Below are 20,274 nucleotides of genomic sequence, written 5' to 3'. Positions count from 1 at the left end.
GCGCGATCTGCAAGGACGAAGAGGGGTTTCCCCCACCGACCCAAAATGCACTAATACGGGGTTTTCCCGTCACACGTGTATAAGAATACTCAGGCAATTTCATCCGAAAGTATCAGGCTTTTTCTTGTTATCAAACTACCACCGCAGCATCAAAATTTAAATAGGAAAGGAAAAACGACACGAGTTCTCTTGTCGTCTCAATTGTTTAAGTTTTTTCCCCTGTCACTGTGCTAAGTAACCGGGGTATGTAATCAAAGAACAACTTGAAGGGGTGAACTTATTTTCTGATCTAACCCTTTATGGGAAAAGAGCTAGAATTTCTCCCAAGTGCTTTCAGTGTCAGGGGTAGTCCCAATTCCTTGAAAAGATTGAGCAAACGATCGATCGAAAAATCCCAACAATGGGGGAGTCTGTTGAGAAACTCATCAGAAAGAACGATGTTCTGGGACAAATTGGAAAACTGGTAATCGAACGAGCAAAGGGACAAAAAGGAGAAGCCGCGTTGATGTTAACTATGCCAAAAGTTTACAAAGGCGATTTTCAAGATGCGGAAGTGCTGTTTGGAAACGAAAACGAAACTGAAGTGACGCTGCGAAACGACAAACGTCTTGGAAAAGAAATCGTTCTTCTTCAGTTTAATCCTAATTTCAAGTCAGAGGACGTCCTTTGCCGTCATCCTTCATGCAAGAACAAGAACTTGAAAGCAGCGAAACGTGGCTAGGGAAAACGGGATCTGTACCTTTGCTGCGATCATCGAGAGGAGCTGAAAAGTCACATTTGTCCAGCGTTCGAGAACGAAAAGATAGAGTTCTCCATCGGTGAATTCGCTTCAGAGCCAGGCCCGCTTTGAAAGATACACATCACTGATCGGTGTCCTTGAAGGAACTTACCGTAACACAAGGAAGCTCCCTACCATAAGAGAAACATCTGAAATTGTGGAAGAGGCGATCTTGAATGTGAGAAATTTCTTGACCATACTGAACCCTGATGATGGTAACTTGGGAATTACCCTGCCTTCTGTCTTTCACATTTTCCGCCTTATGTTACAGAACCCACGGAACATGGACAAAATGCCGCAGAACCTACTCAGCTTCCTTAAGGAAGTCGTATGCACGGTCCTCTTCGCCTTCGGAGTCATCTACACATGGGTGTCACTAGCAAACTCGGGGACCCAGATAGGAGTTGGTGTGCGTGGATGCATTGACGCAATCGGTTTTGTTTTGGGACCCTTGGGTGGGGCCGTTGGTATTGCCATAGAAGGGTTATTGGGAGGCTTTATTGGCAGCGGGATTTACAAGCTCAGAAAAGAGCGCAGTGACCAGGAGAACCCAGCCAGAACCATGCAGGAATGGATGGCAGCTGTACTGCAAAGTGGAAATTCAAGAGCAATGGCACATCATCAGTTTAACCCAAACCAACAGGGCCGGGTTGTTTAAAGTCGGGTTAAACTAACTCAGGATTAGCGAGAATTTTGATTTCAGTTTTGAAACTTTTCGGTGATATTTTCTGTATATATTGTTTGTCCTTCAGTTTTGAGCTTGATTAATCTTGAAATATTCGAAACATAACAAGTTTAAAACATTTTTATGAAAGAAGAATGAATACTTTGGTTAACTTTTAATCCTGGGTTAGCGGTAACTGGCTTTAGAACAACCCGGCCCTGATGTATGTCATTAATGGGAACATTGATGGCGGTTTGCGAATGAATTTGAGGCGCCTCGAGTAGTTTAGGCATCACATAAGTTTATCCACCTAAGCACTCGACTGAATTCCATGGATTATGTTATTACTGACTGTAGTATTAAAGTGCACCTAACCCCAAACTTTTTTTTCGCTAAAACGAATCTAGACTTGATTTAAAGCATTTGGCCGAAGAAATTTTTGAAATTGGTTGAATCCTCGATTTTCTATGCCCTTTCAAAGTCGCGCTTGAAGTGTTTCACGACCGCGTTTTAGGGAGTCTGGGGCGGCGCTACCTGATGACGTCTACCCAGGAACCAAACACAATAGCGCCTCAGTCAACTCTCTGTATTTTCTCGAGAAGATGGAATACAAAACTAATCGTTCCGATGTATTTTGGGACTAAAACGTCCGAGTTTTGTCTCAGAATTATTTCTTTTTCGTCACTGGAGTCAGAGTTAAGTTTCGATTCGGAAGACTCCGAAATAAACTTCGATCGAGCACGTTCGACAACTGTGAACTCACTGCTTAGAGCTTTGAGAGCAAATTACAATACTTCAAGCGACGAAGGGGAAGACTTCTTTGCGGACGAGCTGCTTGTATATTAGGAGTGGAAAGCTAGATACGAAGTGGAGGACCAGGCAAACGAAGAGCAGGAAAGAAAACTCAAAAACTGCTTTCGATGGTAATTTCGTCAACTAAACATAAGATTCCCACGCTTGTTTATAGCCCGTGTACATTTGTCCTTAGCGAGAATGTATTTTGTCAAGGTGTGATTGTTCTGTTAAATCCAGTTTGTGTTTTACTTTCAGTTGAATGCTTCATGTTTATAAGAGCGACGTATGTGTTGCAGTTTTCGAGACTTGATGACCTCCAAAACATTGGCTTCGATCGATTGAAAATCGTATTGTTTTGGACCAGGAGCCATAATCGGGAACGGAGACCGTAAGTCTCGGGATTCGCGGGCATCTATGATATGGGACAATTTTTCTATTTTTAGAACAAATTGCGCCATCCTGATGTCATATTTCCGCGCGGATTCACGCACATGTCAGGGGCTCTCGCGTGGATGTTGTCACGTTGCGTGATCAAATGGTGAGAGTTGACAGATTGTCTTGCGTATTTTTCACAGCGATGGCAGGGAATAAGGCAGGGAATACGAACCAGGGCGCTTATATGTAGTTTTATGCTCTGAGCTAACGGAAAAGGTGGGTTTTTCAGGGTCGAAAACAAGACTTCAATCTCGCGCTGGGAATGAATAATAAGATCTGCTCACGCTAGTTGTAAGTTTACGCGTATGCTTAAGAATATAGCAAGAAAACTCTCTACTCTGGTATCGAGTTAAATTGTGAGTTTCTCAGACAATGTTTAATCATAACCAAAACCTGTTTTGATGGTTTCTTATTGTCTCTGCTTGTTTGGTGAGTTTGCAAAGGTTTTTGAAAGGAAAGTCTGACGCGTACAATTAGTTCATTTGCATAGTGCAGCTCGTGCACTTTCAAGTCCGAGTCGGTGTTTTCAATTGTCAACAAATCTTGACAAAGATTTCTTTCGTTATCTTTTGTGCTGAGATGCTGCAACAAATTTCACGAATGCAAAAAAGGCTACTAACATCATGTGTGTTTCTTCAACATAAGCATAGTGAAGTTTTACATTGCGAAAATGAAAATAGACAAGGAGTTTTGATAACTCGATCAACAAAATCGAAATCGTTATTCCAAGTTGATTAAAGAAAGCGTCATCGTAACTTTGCTGATTGTTTCTGCTTTATTCACATATTTTCAGCTTAGCTTTTAATATGTTCTCAAACATTTATCAATCTTAAACATATTTAAAAACTATAGAGCTATTGTTTGAGTTCGATGTACGCTTTCACACGAAAGTGCGGCGGAAGTACAATTCGTCATGTTTACTGACTGTACAAAACACGCATCGGCGGGCGCTCTCATTCATCGACAACAGAGAATTTACTGGATTTTTACACGAATAAAACTGAGCAGTATCTACGGACGTAAAGTTATTAAGCCTCGATGAAACATCAAGCCTTGCTTACAATTCAAGCGAAACTCAAACTAGCAATTATTGTGTTTTACTTTTCGGTCGCGATAGACTGACAAATTCCTCGCAAGCGTGTGGCAAGAGGAGCTATGAAACTATGAAGTCCTGAAGCTCTGCTATATCTAAATATATCCAGCTAGTTTTTTGCTGTGTAATGGAAAAGCTGTTAATCTTCAACATATGTGAAATTTAAAGTGGAGTAATGTACAGCTCATGTAAAAGAAGCATCCGTCCGAACACAACTTGGTCAGCGATATATATAAGCTTAACGCGGAACATACCTAAATTCGACACTGTCTTACTTCACTCAAACTGGAGCAGCTTACGACGAAAATACTTAAGCAAAATTCCAACAGACGTAAACGCGTTCAGTTGTGGGGCAAAAACATGAAACATTTCGGGAATTTCGGACGCCATTTCCCCCGCGCGACATCCGCAAAAATCCTCGCAGCATGCACGCGCATGTGCCGCAGGTGATGGCGCAATTTGTTCTAAAAATAGAATTATTGTCCCATATCATGGGGACAACCCCAATACTTGGAATGGCGCGCGCTTACGGTCTCCGTCCCCGATTATGGCTCCTGTTTGGACCTGTATTTTTGAAGCTGCGGCAAGCAAGGCGGAAGGAAACATTTCATACAATTACCAATTTCACATTGTCACACGTTTTAAGTCGTAACTCCAAATAACCAGTGTAAATTGTTCTCAAAGTTTGCAGTGAAATTCGTCGGATAAGCGAAAAGGATGTGTTCCCTAAGCGGTCCGCAGATGTTACGCGGTCATATTTTCGACGCTATTGCAGACAGATAGATAGATTGCACAGAATCTTTGTCGCACTGCTGATTTCCAAACCTTCGAAAAACTCCGTGAGTCTAACAATTTTGTTATCATGTAATTCTAAAGGAGAAATCTTCGACTTTCATCTAAATCGAAAGAGAAATAAGTGTTGGTTAGCGGCGTACAGTTGCGATCTATTTACATATCAGTAAAACGCTTCTTGATCATGATCGGATCACACAACTTTGCCGGTTATGTTATAAATACTGCGGGATTGGAAGATATAGGTTGTCGGTAGTATTTCTACAAATTGCTGGTTAGCTTTAAGCAGAAAATTAATGAAAATAGCGTTCGAAAGTCTGCGGAACAAGTTCCAGTGAGAGTTCTTCAATGGTTCTCACAGATTCAGTTCGCTTGTTTCGGTTCGACAAAATCAACCATCGTTGACGTCTTTATTGCACCATTAGCCGATCATCGTCAGTAAATTGTACAGTATATCTTTCTTTAAATCCGGAATATTGCTGCAACAGCCGATAGCACTTCTGGAAGGCGTTTCTGTGCACTTTTCGAATGTGTATTGCACCATCCTGAAGGAAATGAGAGGACGTGAGATATCCAACCTTCCTGGGTAGACGTCACAAGAGCCGCTGGACCCACTCTCCTCAAACTCGGTCGTGAAACAAAATGGCGATGTTTTGGAGCTATTTTCGAGATTTCGTCGGGGCACAGAAAATCGAGGATTTAACGGAATCCAAAAATTTTTTCGCAGAACTATTTCAAATAACAAGTAGATTCGTTTCAGCGGAAAAAAAATTTTGGGGTTAGGTGCACTTTAAACATTGATCCATTACATTCAACTTCAGGAATCTTTGATAATCATTTTTCATGCATGATCACTGTTCTCATAACTACAGATCAAAACTACTGATTGTGCAAATAAGGCCATCCCCCCCCCCCCTTTTTTTTCGTTTATTGTCGAATGCGTTTTCTGATTTTGGGTCGGTCGGTCGGAAAAGGAAAAATAAATAAATAAATAAATAAAATTGGAAAAGGAGTCTGGAGGTACGAGGCCCAGTGCCTCAGCATAATATCCGTGGAGCCTGGAAACAATAAGGTGTGGTTACAAAGTCAACATCGCGGCAATGGAGGAAGGAAAAGGGCGAGGTCGTTGTTAAAATCAAACGAGAACAGGGAAAAACTAAAAATCTGTAAGGCAAAAAATTGTTTATGTTTCAGATTAAAGTGACCATTGTTTGAAATAATGTGTCATTGCCTTCTGTGTAACTTTTTTTTTTGAAAACGCGAAAATCTGGGTCAGTCGAACGACTCTAAACAGAGATGGCCTAATGCTCATTTATTTTTATAGCATATAAAGGTTACGCCAGAAACCTATAGTTGTCTATTTTAAGCTAAACATATCAAGATGGTATTTAGATGTGCCAGTGATAATATTCTACCAGCAAAATAAGCAAGCAAAACAACCAACAAACTTTGTTTATTGAGGGTATCACAAAACAGAAAAGCTGATAAACCAATGGCCAGGGTTCAGATACGTTTTCAAGGCAGGGTGTCAATAAGAATTCCAATGGGGCAATTCCCACTGCACCCACCAAATCATTATTAATGAATTTTTGTTTAATTTATCAGGTCATCTAGCTGACCTTGTCAGGTTTTTGTCGCGAAACCCCTCGCTCATCTGGAACACTGAGTAGCCTCTTCGTAATGGTACATTGCAGTCAACAGAGGGATTCCCAAGAGGAAGCGTTGAGTGTCTCCTGACAATAGTTACCATGGCATAACTAACAAACTTAAAAATGATTACTAATAGTTTAATATTTTAATCAACAGAATAGTCAAGGCGCCATAACTGAGTGATTGTTTAGCTTGTAGAGTTTACAGTTCTAAATTTTAAACACGCCTCAAGTTTCAGTGTACCATGTGGTACGAGGAAGGTGTAAGAATCATAACATAGATGTTGGCAAACTGATACTACAGTACTATAGCATTGTAAGTTAGTGGTTTGACACTGACTACTTTCTGATGTTTTGTGCAAGGCGTTTCGGCTGGTACTTGAACCTTCACCAGTTGAAAAACTAACGTTAGTATGCGTGATTCAAAAAACAGCACGTCGAAAGCGCACTGAGGAAAATTATGCGTGAAGTTTCAAGAAAAAGGTAGCGCGAGACTTATGCGCAGAAAATTCACGGGGAATTTTCCTCAGCGCGCTTTCGATGTGCTGTTTTTTGAATCATGCGTACTAACGTTAGTTTTTCAGCTGATGCCGAAGGCTCAAACACCAGCTGAAACGTCTTGAACAAAACATCAAAAAATAGTCAGTGTTAAACCACCATCTTACAATGTTAGCTCCTGACTACCACTACTCTATTTTTAAGTATTATAGCAAATATGATTAACATATTATAATTAACAATTAGATTATGAGCTCGAGATTTCTATAAGGTGATACTTGATGAGGCCGAAGGCCGAATCAACTATCACCTCACAGAAATCGAGAGCGAATAATATAATTGTTTTAGTAGTATTCTTACTGAAATTTACTTCAAATAACGCTTTTCAATTATTTCTTGACGTATTATTAAACTTTGCGCCTGAAAAAGGTTGCTCAGATAGAATTGTCATGTAAAATTGAGTTGTGTGCGCTAGCGCATCAGTTTTTTCAATAATTTCAACTTTTTTTAAAGTCAAGAAACCGCAAATGTCCTTCGTTTAGACTTCTCAAGAATTTAATTATCCACTTGCATCAAAATTTTCCTCCAAAACTTTGGAAAAATGAGAAACCCTCGCCATTTCCTAGACGACCTCCAGCCACTGCACACTAATGGCTGATAGTGTTCAATGGCTCAGCCAATCAGATTACAGCATTTGCGTAGTATACTAGTGGAATTCTACTAATTGCTATTATATGGCAAGGTAGTTGGTGGTAACAAGGCAGCAGGCCCTGGGAATCAACAAACATTTCCTGCCTTTTCATGGTTTTTGTGATGTAGCATTGCATGCTTGACAAGCTATTGCCCCAAGATCGATTTCATTCCCCACAGAATAGCATGTAGGCACATGGCTTGGTGAGCACCGATGAGTTAGCCTGTTTTGTATTAGTTTTTATGAGAATTAACATATATTCTAGACACTGTGGACAAAAGAACTATATTGTATTTTGCTTTCATTAGTTTTATCGCAGTGTGTCTTAGAGAAGAGCTAATATGCTAAACATGTTGTTCTTAATAAATATTCATGACAAAATTGGGACTAGAGAAAGAAGTCCGGATAATCAAAAAATCCGGAAAATCGAGGTACGGATAATTGAGGTTTGACTGTAATTGGTGATTGGCCTGCGAAAGCACTTCTGTAAATAAATACCTGGGGAGCGCTCTTGCTGTGGGGATCAGAACCGGAATCTGTTACCGGGAATTACCTTCAGAGAAATCACAGCGCACTCAGAACTTAGGTCCAACGATATCATTTTAATCCAAGAACACAGCCAGAATATAACCAAAGAATATTTTACAAGGCACAACTATTTAAGCCAAAACCACAATTCTAAAGGATTACATAAAGGTATTAAACAGTCATAACCAAACATTATCTCATGCATTTCAGAAGGCTCGATTGGTTATAACGGCATTTGTCGTTTACACATTAATAACTTTCAAAACAATACCTAAGCAATAGACCACAAGTTTTTGTGTTTTATAGGCTGATAAACCACGTGGTATGTTGGAAGAACACTCAAACAATTCGTAAATCACGAGCCGCAGGCGAGTGATTTACGAATTCTTCGAGTGTTCTTCCAACATCCCAAGCGGTTTATCGTGCCTCTAAACCATAAAAACTTTTAATAATTCAGAAGACACGCGAAGTTTCCATGAGTTTACTGGCACAATAAACCATAGCTGATTGACCAATCAGAGCGCGCGCATTCATTTAACTATTATATAAAGGTAGATAAAAGTTTATCAAAAGACTATTGCAGGTAGTAATTACAGTTCAATTCTAACTACAGTTGTGATCTTACACAAAACAGCAGGTGTTTGTTACGGTTAATGAAGTGGAACAGTAACCTGTAACTCAGAATACAAAACGAACTAAAACAAATATATCTATGTTGGATTTCTATATGTTTTGACAGCGTAATCTGATTTCCTCTCCTCACAGTATCATGGGGCATCATGATTTATTGCTTTATCATGATAATTCAATCATTACCGACCGTCCATTGTCACAAATGGTCACTTACGCAGATGTTCTTTGTGCTTCCTTGGTCACATAAATCGCTCCTTCTCCCTCCTACGCAGATGCTGTATCTCGCACGTAAAGACACCTCCCCTACAAACCGTCAAAGGAGAGGGACGAGCACTTTTCTTGACAAGCATGAGAGAGCATCTGCCTTAAAAAACACCAAGATCACTTAGTGTGTATTTAATTTATATACGATATATTCTTACAATTTCAGGCTACCGAGAGCCAGCATTCCAGTGACTGAGACACACCAATATCCTGATTGTTCTGGGTTCAGGCAAGTACAAAATGTCGGACTGGATCAACTTGGATCGCTGATTTGAATAAGAATAGCACCTATTCAAGAATGAGGCATACAAAAATTGTTGTTATTCTCAATAAACAACAAAAGTCGGACCGGATCAACTCGGATCGCTGATTTGAATAAGAATAGCACCTATTCAAGAACGAGGCATACAACAATTGTTGTTATTCTCAATAAACAACAAAAGTCGGACCGGATCAACTCGGATCGCTGATTTGAATAAGAATAACAACAATTGCTGTATGCCTCGTTCTTGAATAGGCCGGCTATTCTTATTCAAATCAGCGATCCAAGTTGATCCGGCCCGACTTTTGTACCTGCCTTTTCTTGTATCACGTAAATGCGAGCACTTCCAGGGCAAATTTTGATGCTAAAATTGCTGCAGTCGAGTCTATCATTATACTGATGGCGATCCCTGAACAACTGCCCCGGCCTGCTCATCGTAAGAATTATCTGAGACGTTGACCCAAACGGGGAAATTTGATCGAAAACCTGAATATTCATGACTGGACACGCGTGAAACACAGTAAAGATCGCAGTGAAGAATGAAATATAATGCGAGAACAATTTCAGGGATTTTTGAAATTGAATGACAGCTTAATTGCGAGAAAGACATTTAATGTTTTTTTGTTTTTTTCGTAAAAAGTCCTGCTCTGAGGTTCTTTGAAGATTTGTCTCTGTGGCCAAGTTTTTGTCCTCGGGTCGCACTTGGCGCAGTCAACTGATGACAGGAATCTGACGGTTTTTTTGAATATGCAAAACAAATTAAACTTGTCTTGATAGGGAAAAACCCCACGACTCGGCCAATGTTTAGTTTCACTTTCGATCGCCCTTATGCCCGGAATAAGGGTGATCGAAAGTGAAAGTAAAAATGTATTGCAAGGCAAACAAGCTTTAATACTTCTCTGTTCGGTCATCCTGTCTGAAAGGTAGAAGAAACGACTAGTGTTCAATTTATTCAAGAATGGCAGAAGAACATGTAGTAGTATATAGATATAGATCTGCCGCTAAAGGAAAACCAAAAGCCAAGCGACCCAAGCAACTCGAGGTTGGAGACAGATTAGAGTGTTTGAGATCGGAATTAGACATTCTCACTCCTGTCCTTCCTCTCGAGGAGTCTGAAGAACTTGAAGAGAATTTGAAAACTGAGTTAGACTGCCTTCCTTCTCTCCTTACTCTCGAAGAGTCAGAAGTACCGATAGCAGAGTTAGAACGCGCTTCTCTCCTTCCCCGCCAGCGGCCTCAAAAGCCTAAAGAGCTTGAAGAACCCCAAGAAGCTGAAGACCTTGAAGAGGCTGCAGAGCACGAACAGCCAAAAGAGCTCGAAGAGGCTGAAGAACTCGAACAACCAAAAGAACACGAAGAGGCTGAAGAACACGAACAGCCAAAAGAGCACGAAGAGGCTGCAGAGCACGAAGAAACAAAAGAGCACGAAGAGTCAAAAGAGGCTGCCGACCTCATAAACGGCGAAGTATCGAAATCGAAGACGGTGCAAGTTTGGCATCGAGGTCTTCTTCGCAATTTCAGAATCCTCACACCGCCGCCGACAGTGACCAACTCCATGTTTTACGATGCTAGAAAGCTTTTTGGCGTCAACTTTGACAACCAAGTGACTTTACGAAATCCTGGTTACGTAGGGGGGTACGAAGATATCGTGCTTCATCAGTTTGATCCCAACTTCATGTAGACCGAAGTTGTCTGTTGTCACCCTTCCTGCGACAACATAAATCCCGCAGCAGCGAAAAGTGGCAAACGAGATCTGTACCTCTGCCTGCATCATCAGCAAGAGTTAAGAAATAGCATTTCGGATGTCTTGGCGAAGTATAGCGTTCAAATTTCCACGATTGCAGAGAAGCCAGAACCAGGCTACTTTGCTGGATACACGTCACTGATCAGCCTGCTAGAGGGTGCCTTTCACGACGGGAAGAAATTCCAGACTCCTCAGGGAAAATCCCCGATGGTCCAAGAAGCTATCTTGAATGTCAGGAACTTCTTGATCATAACCAGCACCGTGCTGAACCCTGACCAGGACAACTTGGGTATAGCACTGCCTCCTGTTGTTGAAATATTGAAACTTATTTTGGAGAATCCTGACGCTATTGAGCGTCTGGTAGCTAGCCTTCAAGAAGTTATAAAGAGCATACTTTTTACCTTTGGAGTCATTTACAAATGGGTCTCGCTCATCTTTAGAAGCCCAGGTCAGCCCAGGTCAGCCCAGGTCAGCCCAGGTCAGCCCAGCCCAGATAGGAGCTAGGGTGGGTGCATGCATTGGTGCCTCCGCTTTTGTCTTGGGTCTCTGGAGTGGGGCTGCTGGTGTTACTTTCGGATGGACCTTGGGACGTCACATTGGAAATAGCTTTCACAACCTGAGCAGGGAACAAAGATGGCAAGAAAAAGATGGATTGGGGCCAAACAGGCAACCACACAATCAATATCCTGCATATTATTTCTGTGGAGATGCCAAGGGAGGGTTTACAGTGCATCTGGATTTCAATTTCCAGCCATATGAAGAACAAAAAATGTTACTATAATTTCTAGCAAAACTTGCACCGTACCATTACTCAAGGATCTTCACTGGCTGCCAGTTGAACAACATATTACTTTTAACATTTTTCTTCTTTAATACTTTCATGTGCACTATAATTAAATTCATTATTAAATTAAGGATTTAATTAAGCATTAAAGTAAATTTAGCACCTGCCTGCACATTTTTGATCTACTACACAGATACACATCTGCAAGGCCATTGGTCTACATTCCGCATGTCTCATTTATGTATCCCCAGGACTAACCAATAGTGATATGAAGATTTGCCTTTTTTTTGGAACAGGTTACCATGGTACTGTACGTATTAAAAGAAACTAACACTGTGAGTTCTTTTAAAACTAATCTCAACTGTTTTTTTCTGCATAACATGTGTTATCTTAGTTTTATTGGTTAGTATAGTTAGTTTTTTTATTTTTTTATTTCACACATTTTATTGCTAAATTCTCCATGTCTTACTTTTGTATGTATACTACTAGTTTTAGAAGTTGAACTGAGCTTTAACACTTTGTAAAGCCCCTTAGAATGCTAAATTAAGGCACTACATGAATATGTTACTATTGTGGTTATTATAAAGCTTAAGCCCAAAATTCTTCTATGGGATTAACTTTTGACTCATTAACTCTGTCACACCTGTGGGAGAATTAACCGCATATTATGTCATATATGTGTAAAATAGTAGTTATATAGAGAGACCTAAAAACCACACATAATTCCCATATAAGTTTGAAAGGTACTGTTTGTGGAGTGCCAAACCTCGTTCCCAGGCAGCGACCCTGGGAAGGAGGTTGCCATAAATCCTACTAAGTAACAGTCATAGGGAAGTCACAGTTTGAACTAAAAAGCATTCAAAAGGAAGAAAACGATAAATGTTGAAAAATATTGTTCTCCTGCTTTAGTTGGGGTATACCCTTGTAAACTATAATTATTAATAGCAAACTCGCAGCATATTTAAATTTGTTAGTTAACTCAATAGGATATTATACCTTGTCAACTTGTTTTGTAAATATTCATTTAAGGTTTTGTACAAGTTTATTGTTAGCCTAGTGATAGATTACATAATCCTGCTACCACTTTTTGCATAGATTTTGTTACCTATTGTTCTATCTTCTTTTATAAGTGACTCTCATATTTAGGAGAACTGGGCACTAGTGCAAAATGGATGGCTTGACGGGGTATGGGGTGGAACTGAGAAGAATAAAGAGCTTGCTTTGCTTGCCTCCCCACCCCCACTCCATTGTGCTTTTGCACTCATGCTCACTTTGCTCACATTATTATTCACATACGTTGAAATATAGAGAGGTTGTGAACAGTCTAACTGTAACTGAGAATGAAAAATAAAAACCAAACTGCTTTGAAATTTTCATACCACAACATATGTATTTTATAATAATTGGCCCAAGATCCACCATTCTTTAAGTTTCAGGGGAATGTGAACAACCATAAAATCTTCAGCAGCAATTACACTGTCTGATTTAAAAGCTTTTTCTGCTTGTCTGAGGAGTTTTTCTATGCTAACACAGTCTCCAGTCTTGGTTGCTACATTTTCACCATCTCCCTTATATCTCTGGCTAAAATGTGAAAGAGCAAGCACCTTGGCATTGACTTTTGCTGCAAAGTGCCCAGCCATTTCTGTAGGATAAAAACAAACAAATTCAAGAGCAAACTTAAATGAGGTAATTGAAGGAAACTCTTTTATGTTTGAGAACCTAAACTTGGTATATATTTAAGAAGATAGGTTCTATCCTCTTTTTCTCATGGAATATTTCTTCAGTTTGATGGTAGTTTTGATCTGTTCATTGCAAAAAATGGCTGTTTTAAATGGGTCTTGAACTATATTGGAGTTGAGAAACTCCATGTCCACACTTTGACAATTGAAATCTTTGACTTGTACAGTTGTTCTAATGCAATTTGATTTGCAAAATAGTTTTAATGGAAGTCATCAGGATTCAGAAGGCTATCAAATATGCATCACCAAGTAATAAAAAAAAAATTAACCTGGTTTTTTGCTGTAAATAATAGAGTTACGATTGTATCAAATGTATCAATGTAATGTAATATTCTAGACACTGTAGACAAAAGAACTATATTGTATTTTGTTTTCATTAGTTTCATCACAATATGTCTTAGAGAAGAGCTAATATGCTAAACATGTTGTTCTCATCCACGTAACTGCTAACCGTTTCTTTGTTTATACAAACGGATTATTGTTCCTTGTGTGTTACTTTCTTAGACCCTATTTTATATCGCCTTCACAGTTTTCGTCAGAAATTGTAAACCTTTAATTAAGCCTTTCATGATTCAGTTGTTTCAAATTTGCCCGAGATCAGTAAACATATATCTTTTTGTATCATTTCTTACTTTGTGTAACATAATCATTAAACCAAAGCCTCAAATGACAGCTCATGGTCTCCACACTGTTCCAGTTCGATACAGTAGTCTTGAGGAAAATTTGCCCGTTCTGATTGGTTCTTTCTTTGTCAAAATTTTGCCACAGAGACCATTTCCACACAAACAGATATAAGCTTTTTTTTGTTTTGTTTTCAAAAACTGGTAAATTCGAAACAAGAATGGTCCGAGTGCCGTATAATAAGCTACTTACTAAATCAACCTAGCTGGCTTGAACTGTACTGCGAAATATTGGCATTCAGTCATTTTTGTACAAGCCTCGCTGCTTTAGGTCCATACTACCGCAACCTTGGGCCAATATTCCCTACTATGGCCCTTGTCCTCGGTTAGTAAGAGGACTTAATAATTACTTCAAAAGAGTTTCGAAGCCACATTTAATGCATGCCACCAATGAAAACAAAACTTTTTACATAAATTTATTAAAGTATTATAGGCCCAGTTCAGACATCATGCTTGTGCCGTGCCAAACTAAAGTAAATTTTGGTCTGTAGGATGGCAGAAAAACAACTCTGATTCACAAGTCACGCCACCCTTGTGAGATAACTGTAAGAATTCCTAGGAAAAAATTTCTAGGAATTCCTAGGAATCTAAGGTGTGAATTTTCATGGTAATTCGGACTTGGAATTCCTAGGAATTCCAACTGAAATATATTCACCTTGAAAATTCCTTAAAATTCCCAAAAATTCCTAGGAATTTCTGAGAATAACTTGGAATTTGTAGGATTTTTTGAGAATAGGTTGGAATTTTTTGGAAAATCTGAGAAAAACTGGGAATTTTGTATCATTTGTAGGCCAGGCAAAATTTTGATGATTAATGCCCGGCATTAAAATAACAAATAAAGTCACTGATATCACATCAAACAGGTGTTAAATCAATGGTTTATTACATTGGCTTTCATGAATTTAAACATAAGAATAATTATCCTGTTTCTTTTTCATTACATCAAGAATCAAAAGTAAAAAAAACAGATATGAAGGTCAAACTTTTACATGTTTGATAAAAAGAGAACTTTTTCAGATAATTTACTTACTTTTTTAGTTTTCAAATCCAACAATTTTCCATGCACAAGATTTTAGCTTAAATCATTGTTATTATGTGGAACAAATCTGGATTTTCATGATTGTACAGAATCAATGATAAGAACAAAACTGAAACATTCCATAAAATTAAAAAAGGCTGAGTTTGGGCAAACTTAGCTGCTGTTCAGTTATTTCTGTTGACTCTGCAGCTTCTTTTGTTGCCCTCCAATTAGGGTGTCAACAGCTAGCCTCTTCATCTTCATCTTTGTTGTATGACATCTAAAACAACATTAAAAAAATACATTACATTGCGATATATATGAGGTACTGTAAGACTGAGATCCAAATATTTATGTACTCACAGTTTAATACATGGAGCTAATTAAGACCTGACTGTAAGCTGGTTGAAATGTTAAAGGAGAAGACTTGATAATTGTGAACGTGCTTGTAGACCATTGATAAATATGTTACATAAATCTTGAGCTTACAGTAGATTAAATCAAGGTTTTCCTTCTTCTATAAGTGTATCAACAACTCTCAAATTGGAGGATATATATCACGGTTTTAAGCCAAATTTAGACATTAGAAATATTAAAAAAGACACTTAAAACATTAAAGGAACATTTAAATAATAGAGTAAACACAAAAGAATATACGGATCGACAAAAATTGAAGATCAACACGGATTACCATACAGTCAGGCTGAAACACACAGGAGATATTATCAAATTCATGCACACTGTGGCTACCTCGTTGGAGTTTTTGTCAAGAACTTTGACTGGGATCAGAAAGAACTGCTATATTCGTTTCGTTTGAACAAGTGCGGCGAGAGAAACGACTTGTTATTCGCAAATCAAATTGTTTAGGCACGCACTCTGGGCAAGCTAAATTGTTTCAACTTTGCTTTAGCCAGAATTCATTTCATGCCATGACTGAGTGACCCACTCGTGCATGATTCGTGATGATAAAGTTTATTGAAAAGCTTTTGTCTAAATACAAGAATTTACTTTGTATAATGTAAGGTTACTTGAATTTGATTACTCACCAAAAAATTTTGTATACGGCTAATCTGCCCTTTGAATTTTTCCCCGTTGAAACATCCACAGTAAGACTTTCTTTTAGCTCCAACTCTTCGCCAAGAATAACTTGTTTCTCGTTAATGACATTCACGCTGTTTTCTTCTGGTCACAGGACCACAGCAAAAACCATTTTGATATAATTTTGGAAGTGAAATGACTACTAAAACGCACGAGCGATCAACGGTTAACGCTGAATTCAAAGATGGGCGCCAAAAGAGGATGAATAACGCGATCTTTGTCACGTTCAGTCATGAGGATAATCACGTGAAAATTCCCGTGCTGTGATTGGTTCAGTTGATTAGTTGAGGAGAGTATGGAAACTGGAGAAGAAGGAGAGAGAGACTGGCAACGAGGTTGCCGGACCAGTCGCTTTCGATGGCAAGTCTGTTTCCCTTGTCACGCTGTTTTGGTGGTCTTTTGAACGATGGGTCTTGCTTCAAAAGGAAAAAAACTACACAAACTTTTCACGAAGAAATCAAGGAGGAAAATGGAACGTATTTTAACTGGTTGATCTGCTCCCGACGGTTGTCAAGATAACAAAGGATCGTGAGGCACTTAAATCAAGTTCACTGCAAAGGTAAGGAATCCAATTTTATAGGGATTTTCTGTTATGATAAGCTAAAATTCTAAATAAATCAAACTAAGCAATGCATTGTGTGCTCTTTAAAAACCCTAAAAGCCGAAATTCACCTAAAAGGTTTCAGATCGACCTGAGGAAACGAGATAAATTCTGCGAAATAAACTTAAGCTTATTGTAAGTCCACCAAATCTATTTTGAGAGCCCACGTGTTTCAACACCCACTCAGCACAATGCAGCAAGTATAAATTTACAATGCTTGTCATTTTTTCCTTTGAATTATTTATAAGGATTAACATGATATGAGATCTATAGTCTTTTCAATACATCAAGATGTAGGTTTTTTTATTTGTCATTTATTTATGTCAGTTATTTATTTGTTTCCCACTGACTCATAATCTTTTTTATTCTTTTGATTTTGTTGTGTCGTGAATTAAAGTGACTGCGAGGACAAGGAAATACAAGAAACATATTGTTGTTTCCACTATACCCATGCCAAAATCTACAAGATTTGACCACATAAATCGCTTAAAGCAGTCTTCACAGGCTAGTTGACGTCACCTCCCTCTCTTGCATCACTTTTTCCTGGAGATCATTTCCAGCACCATGAACAGAACATCTCAGAGTTTTTGGCTCACCTGAGTGAGATGGCTGTTGGCAAAAATGTTGTGGATGACTTTGGTGGATTATCGAGTCAACCTTTATGCAAGAATTGAAGCTTCACAGAAGCATTTGATGAAATTGACTTGCCTATACCTGAAAAGACTACAGAAATACCAATTGATGTAATACACAACAACTCAGATTTGTCCACAGACAGTGATTCAGATAATGATGTTGAAGTTTCTAGTTCTGACTCCTCTGAAGAAATTGAGAACTCTTACACTGACGGCCATTCACTGGACTCCCCTGATGAAAGTGAAACTAATGGTTCCCAAGAAAAAACATTTTCTGCCAAAGAATATGCCTCTATGGCTATTCTGGGCTTAATTTCAAGACATTGTATGACAATGAGAGGCTGCTAAAGATATCTTTGTTTTAATGAAACTACTGGTAATTTGTCCAGAGAATGTCACAGTACAGTTCTACAAATGTACAGCAAGTGTGTGGAAACTGTGAGCTTTTCATTTATGACATCTGTAAGAGATGTCTTCCTCTTTTTCTTAGAGTCATAAAGGATCAAGTCAAAAATTGTTCAACAGTGGGCTGTGATGGGTATGTGTTTGAATCTACAATTATATTAAATATATACATGCAGATATATACTTTTGGTTTAATTGAAATTGCAAATAATATATATTCATTTATGCTGACAGTAATTTTTTGCTTAATCTATTTATCAAATCTAAGAGCATCCATTTTTCTATCAATTAAACTCTGGGTGTTTGATTTAAGGGTCCATACGGGCACATATACACTAACAAATCATGTTGGATCTAAAAAGCAATGTTATCAGTGCTATAGTTTTATGTTGAGTTGTCAGGCTTAAACTGGAATTAATGTACATTTGTTTGGAAATAATTACCTTGGAGCTTGACAACAATAAAAAGGTATGGAACTCCAGAGAAATGATCCTGTTGATTTTTACTAATTCAGAGAAACTGATTCATGCACTGAGTTCATCTTTAATTTTGACATTTTGGGAAATTTACAGAAATTTCCAACAATATTTCATGTGTTTTAGCTATTCCCAAGAATTCCTAGATATTCCAAACACATTTTTTAAAACAGCCTGGGAAATAATAGGAGTTCCTAGGAATTCCCAATAATTCCCACTCATACTTTTCACTATTCCCAAATATTCCCAGAAATTCCAAGGTCTTGGATTAAGCATAATTTGCATGGCTTGGAATAACTTGGAATTCCTAGGAATTCCCAATAATTCCCAGTCATACTTCCACTATTCCCAAATATTCCCAGAAATTCCAAGGTCTTAGATAAAGCATAATTTGCATGTCTTGGAATAACTTGGAATTCCTGGGAATTCCTAGGAATTCCTAGGAATTCCCAGACTACTGGGAATTTGTTTTGCAGGGGCTGAGAGTCAAACCAAATTCAGGATTTACTGATGCCTCGTAACAGTTCTCCTCCTAACTTCCTGTGGGAATGTAATCTCGCCAAAACACAGTAATATAATTTGTCAATTTTGTTTGGCATGACAGATGCCCTATGTTTGAATCGCTGCCGTGCCAGTCATGTAACACGGTAGAGCTTGTCAAACTTAAGCGCTTGTCAAACTTAATTCAAAAGTTTGATTCAGACGCTGTGCTTCTGCTGTGCTTTTGTTGCACTTTATTCCTGAATATAGTTTGGCACGGCAGAGGCACAACATCTGAACTGGGCCTTAGTCCTGAGAATTATTGTATTTTATTACTCTAGAATTAAAATACCTTTGTATTGATCTTCATGGTGTGGTACCATTTCAGGGGTGTAAATACCAGGAGGGAGGGGTTACAGCCCAAACAACTACTTTCATGTAAGATTGTGTTCATTTCCTTTTTTTTTTCAGGACTGGAGTGGAAAAAAGAAGGGGGGGGGGGGGAGCAATAGTTCCTCCCTGTTTGTTTGTTTGTTTTTTGAGTAAGCTGTGTCCATTAGTGATACTGATATTTTTTCAGGGGAGTGGTAGAGTTTGATTGTTCTTTTGTGATACTTTTTCGAGCTTGTTCAGGTTACTGGGATATGTCTTCTTCCATAGCTAGCCCATGGCTTTACGTATAAGTTTAAATTGTATTAGTAGAAGTTATGGCTGTGAAATTGTACACTGGAGTTTAATAATAGCTACCACCTGATAAATATAGGGACTATTTCAGACAGCAAAATTAGTATTCATAGTTCTTTTAAAAGTGCAATTCCTTTTATCTTTCGATCGATTTATAAACAAATTTAAAAACATATGATGAGCTCCTACATTAAACGGATCACAAACTTTCCGTAAAGGAAGCACATAACAATATTCTCTTACACGTAAAGCTTGAGGTCCTTGAGAGGTTTCCTGTTTCTTAGGCAACAAGTTCCAGTAATCTTGCCTGATGTATGTTTGCTTAGGCGTCTAATGCAAAATCCATGGGGCCTGTGTCATGATCACAGCAACCCAGTTGTGCCTTGGCCGGCACTAAGTGAGGCCCTGTTAGGGGGGGTACCCATGTCCCCTGTCTGAAATTCGCCACCAGCCATGTCGGCATTTCGCAATATTCCTATGTCGCCTGTCGGAATTTTGTCTCAGAGGAGTTGTGTCAGGAAATTTGAACTTTTTCGATTAAAACGAAGCTACATGTATAACACATCGTAATACCTTTGTTTATTAAAAAAAAAAAAAAAAAACCAACACAGTGCTCTCAAGTCTCACGCATTGAGCATGAGGCTCATGCAAACGAATTCAATCTTGCGCTCTCACGCTGAAACGATTATTTCTCACGCATTGAAGATTCCTTGCTGTTTTAGTCAAGTACATATATAATTAGTATCTCTTTGGATATAATTTACTCCTTGTATGCTTTGCAGTTGCTTCGACCACTTTTCGGCAGTAGGAATCTTTATGCAGAGCTAGCATTTCTCCAGTCAGTGGGT

The 20,274-nt window shown here is 38.7% G+C and overlaps 1 protein-coding gene and 2 long non-coding RNA genes across 3 annotated transcripts; 2 read left to right on the top strand and 1 right to left on the bottom strand.

Moving 5' to 3' along the window:
• The first annotated feature begins 9,880 nt into the window (after window positions 1-9,880).
• LOC110052401 (uncharacterized) lies at window positions 9,881-12,994 on the top strand. Its single transcript, XM_020758526.2, has one exon. The coding sequence runs from the start codon at window positions 10,041-10,043 to the stop codon at window positions 10,761-10,763; it is 723 nt and encodes a 240-aa protein (XP_020614185.2). The 5' UTR covers window positions 9,881-10,040; the 3' UTR covers window positions 10,764-12,994.
• Window positions 12,995-14,879: 1,885 nt separating this feature from the next.
• On the bottom strand, window positions 14,880-16,359 carry LOC149110458 (uncharacterized). The gene is made up of 2 exons (XR_016208019.1): window positions 16,094-16,359; window positions 14,880-15,327 (listed from the first exon to the last, which is right to left on the bottom strand). It is a non-coding gene; the product is annotated as an uncharacterized LOC149110458 (long non-coding RNA).
• Window positions 16,360-16,441: 82 nt separating this feature from the next.
• On the top strand, window positions 16,442-18,273 carry LOC149110457 (uncharacterized). The gene is made up of 2 exons (XR_016208018.1): window positions 16,442-16,704; window positions 17,144-18,273. It is a non-coding gene; the product is annotated as an uncharacterized LOC149110457 (long non-coding RNA).
• Window positions 18,274-20,274: the final 2,001 nt, after the last annotated feature.

The sequence above is a fragment of the Orbicella faveolata genome, unplaced genomic scaffold (genome assembly GCF_042242905.1).
Source record: "Orbicella faveolata isolate gen_17 unplaced genomic scaffold, um_ofav_v1 contig_24, whole genome shotgun sequence".
Classification (NCBI taxonomy): Eukaryota; Metazoa; Cnidaria; class Anthozoa; order Scleractinia; family Merulinidae; genus Orbicella; species Orbicella faveolata.
Note: the sequence above shows the minus strand (reverse complement) of the source record. Positions and strands in the feature narration are given on the sequence as shown.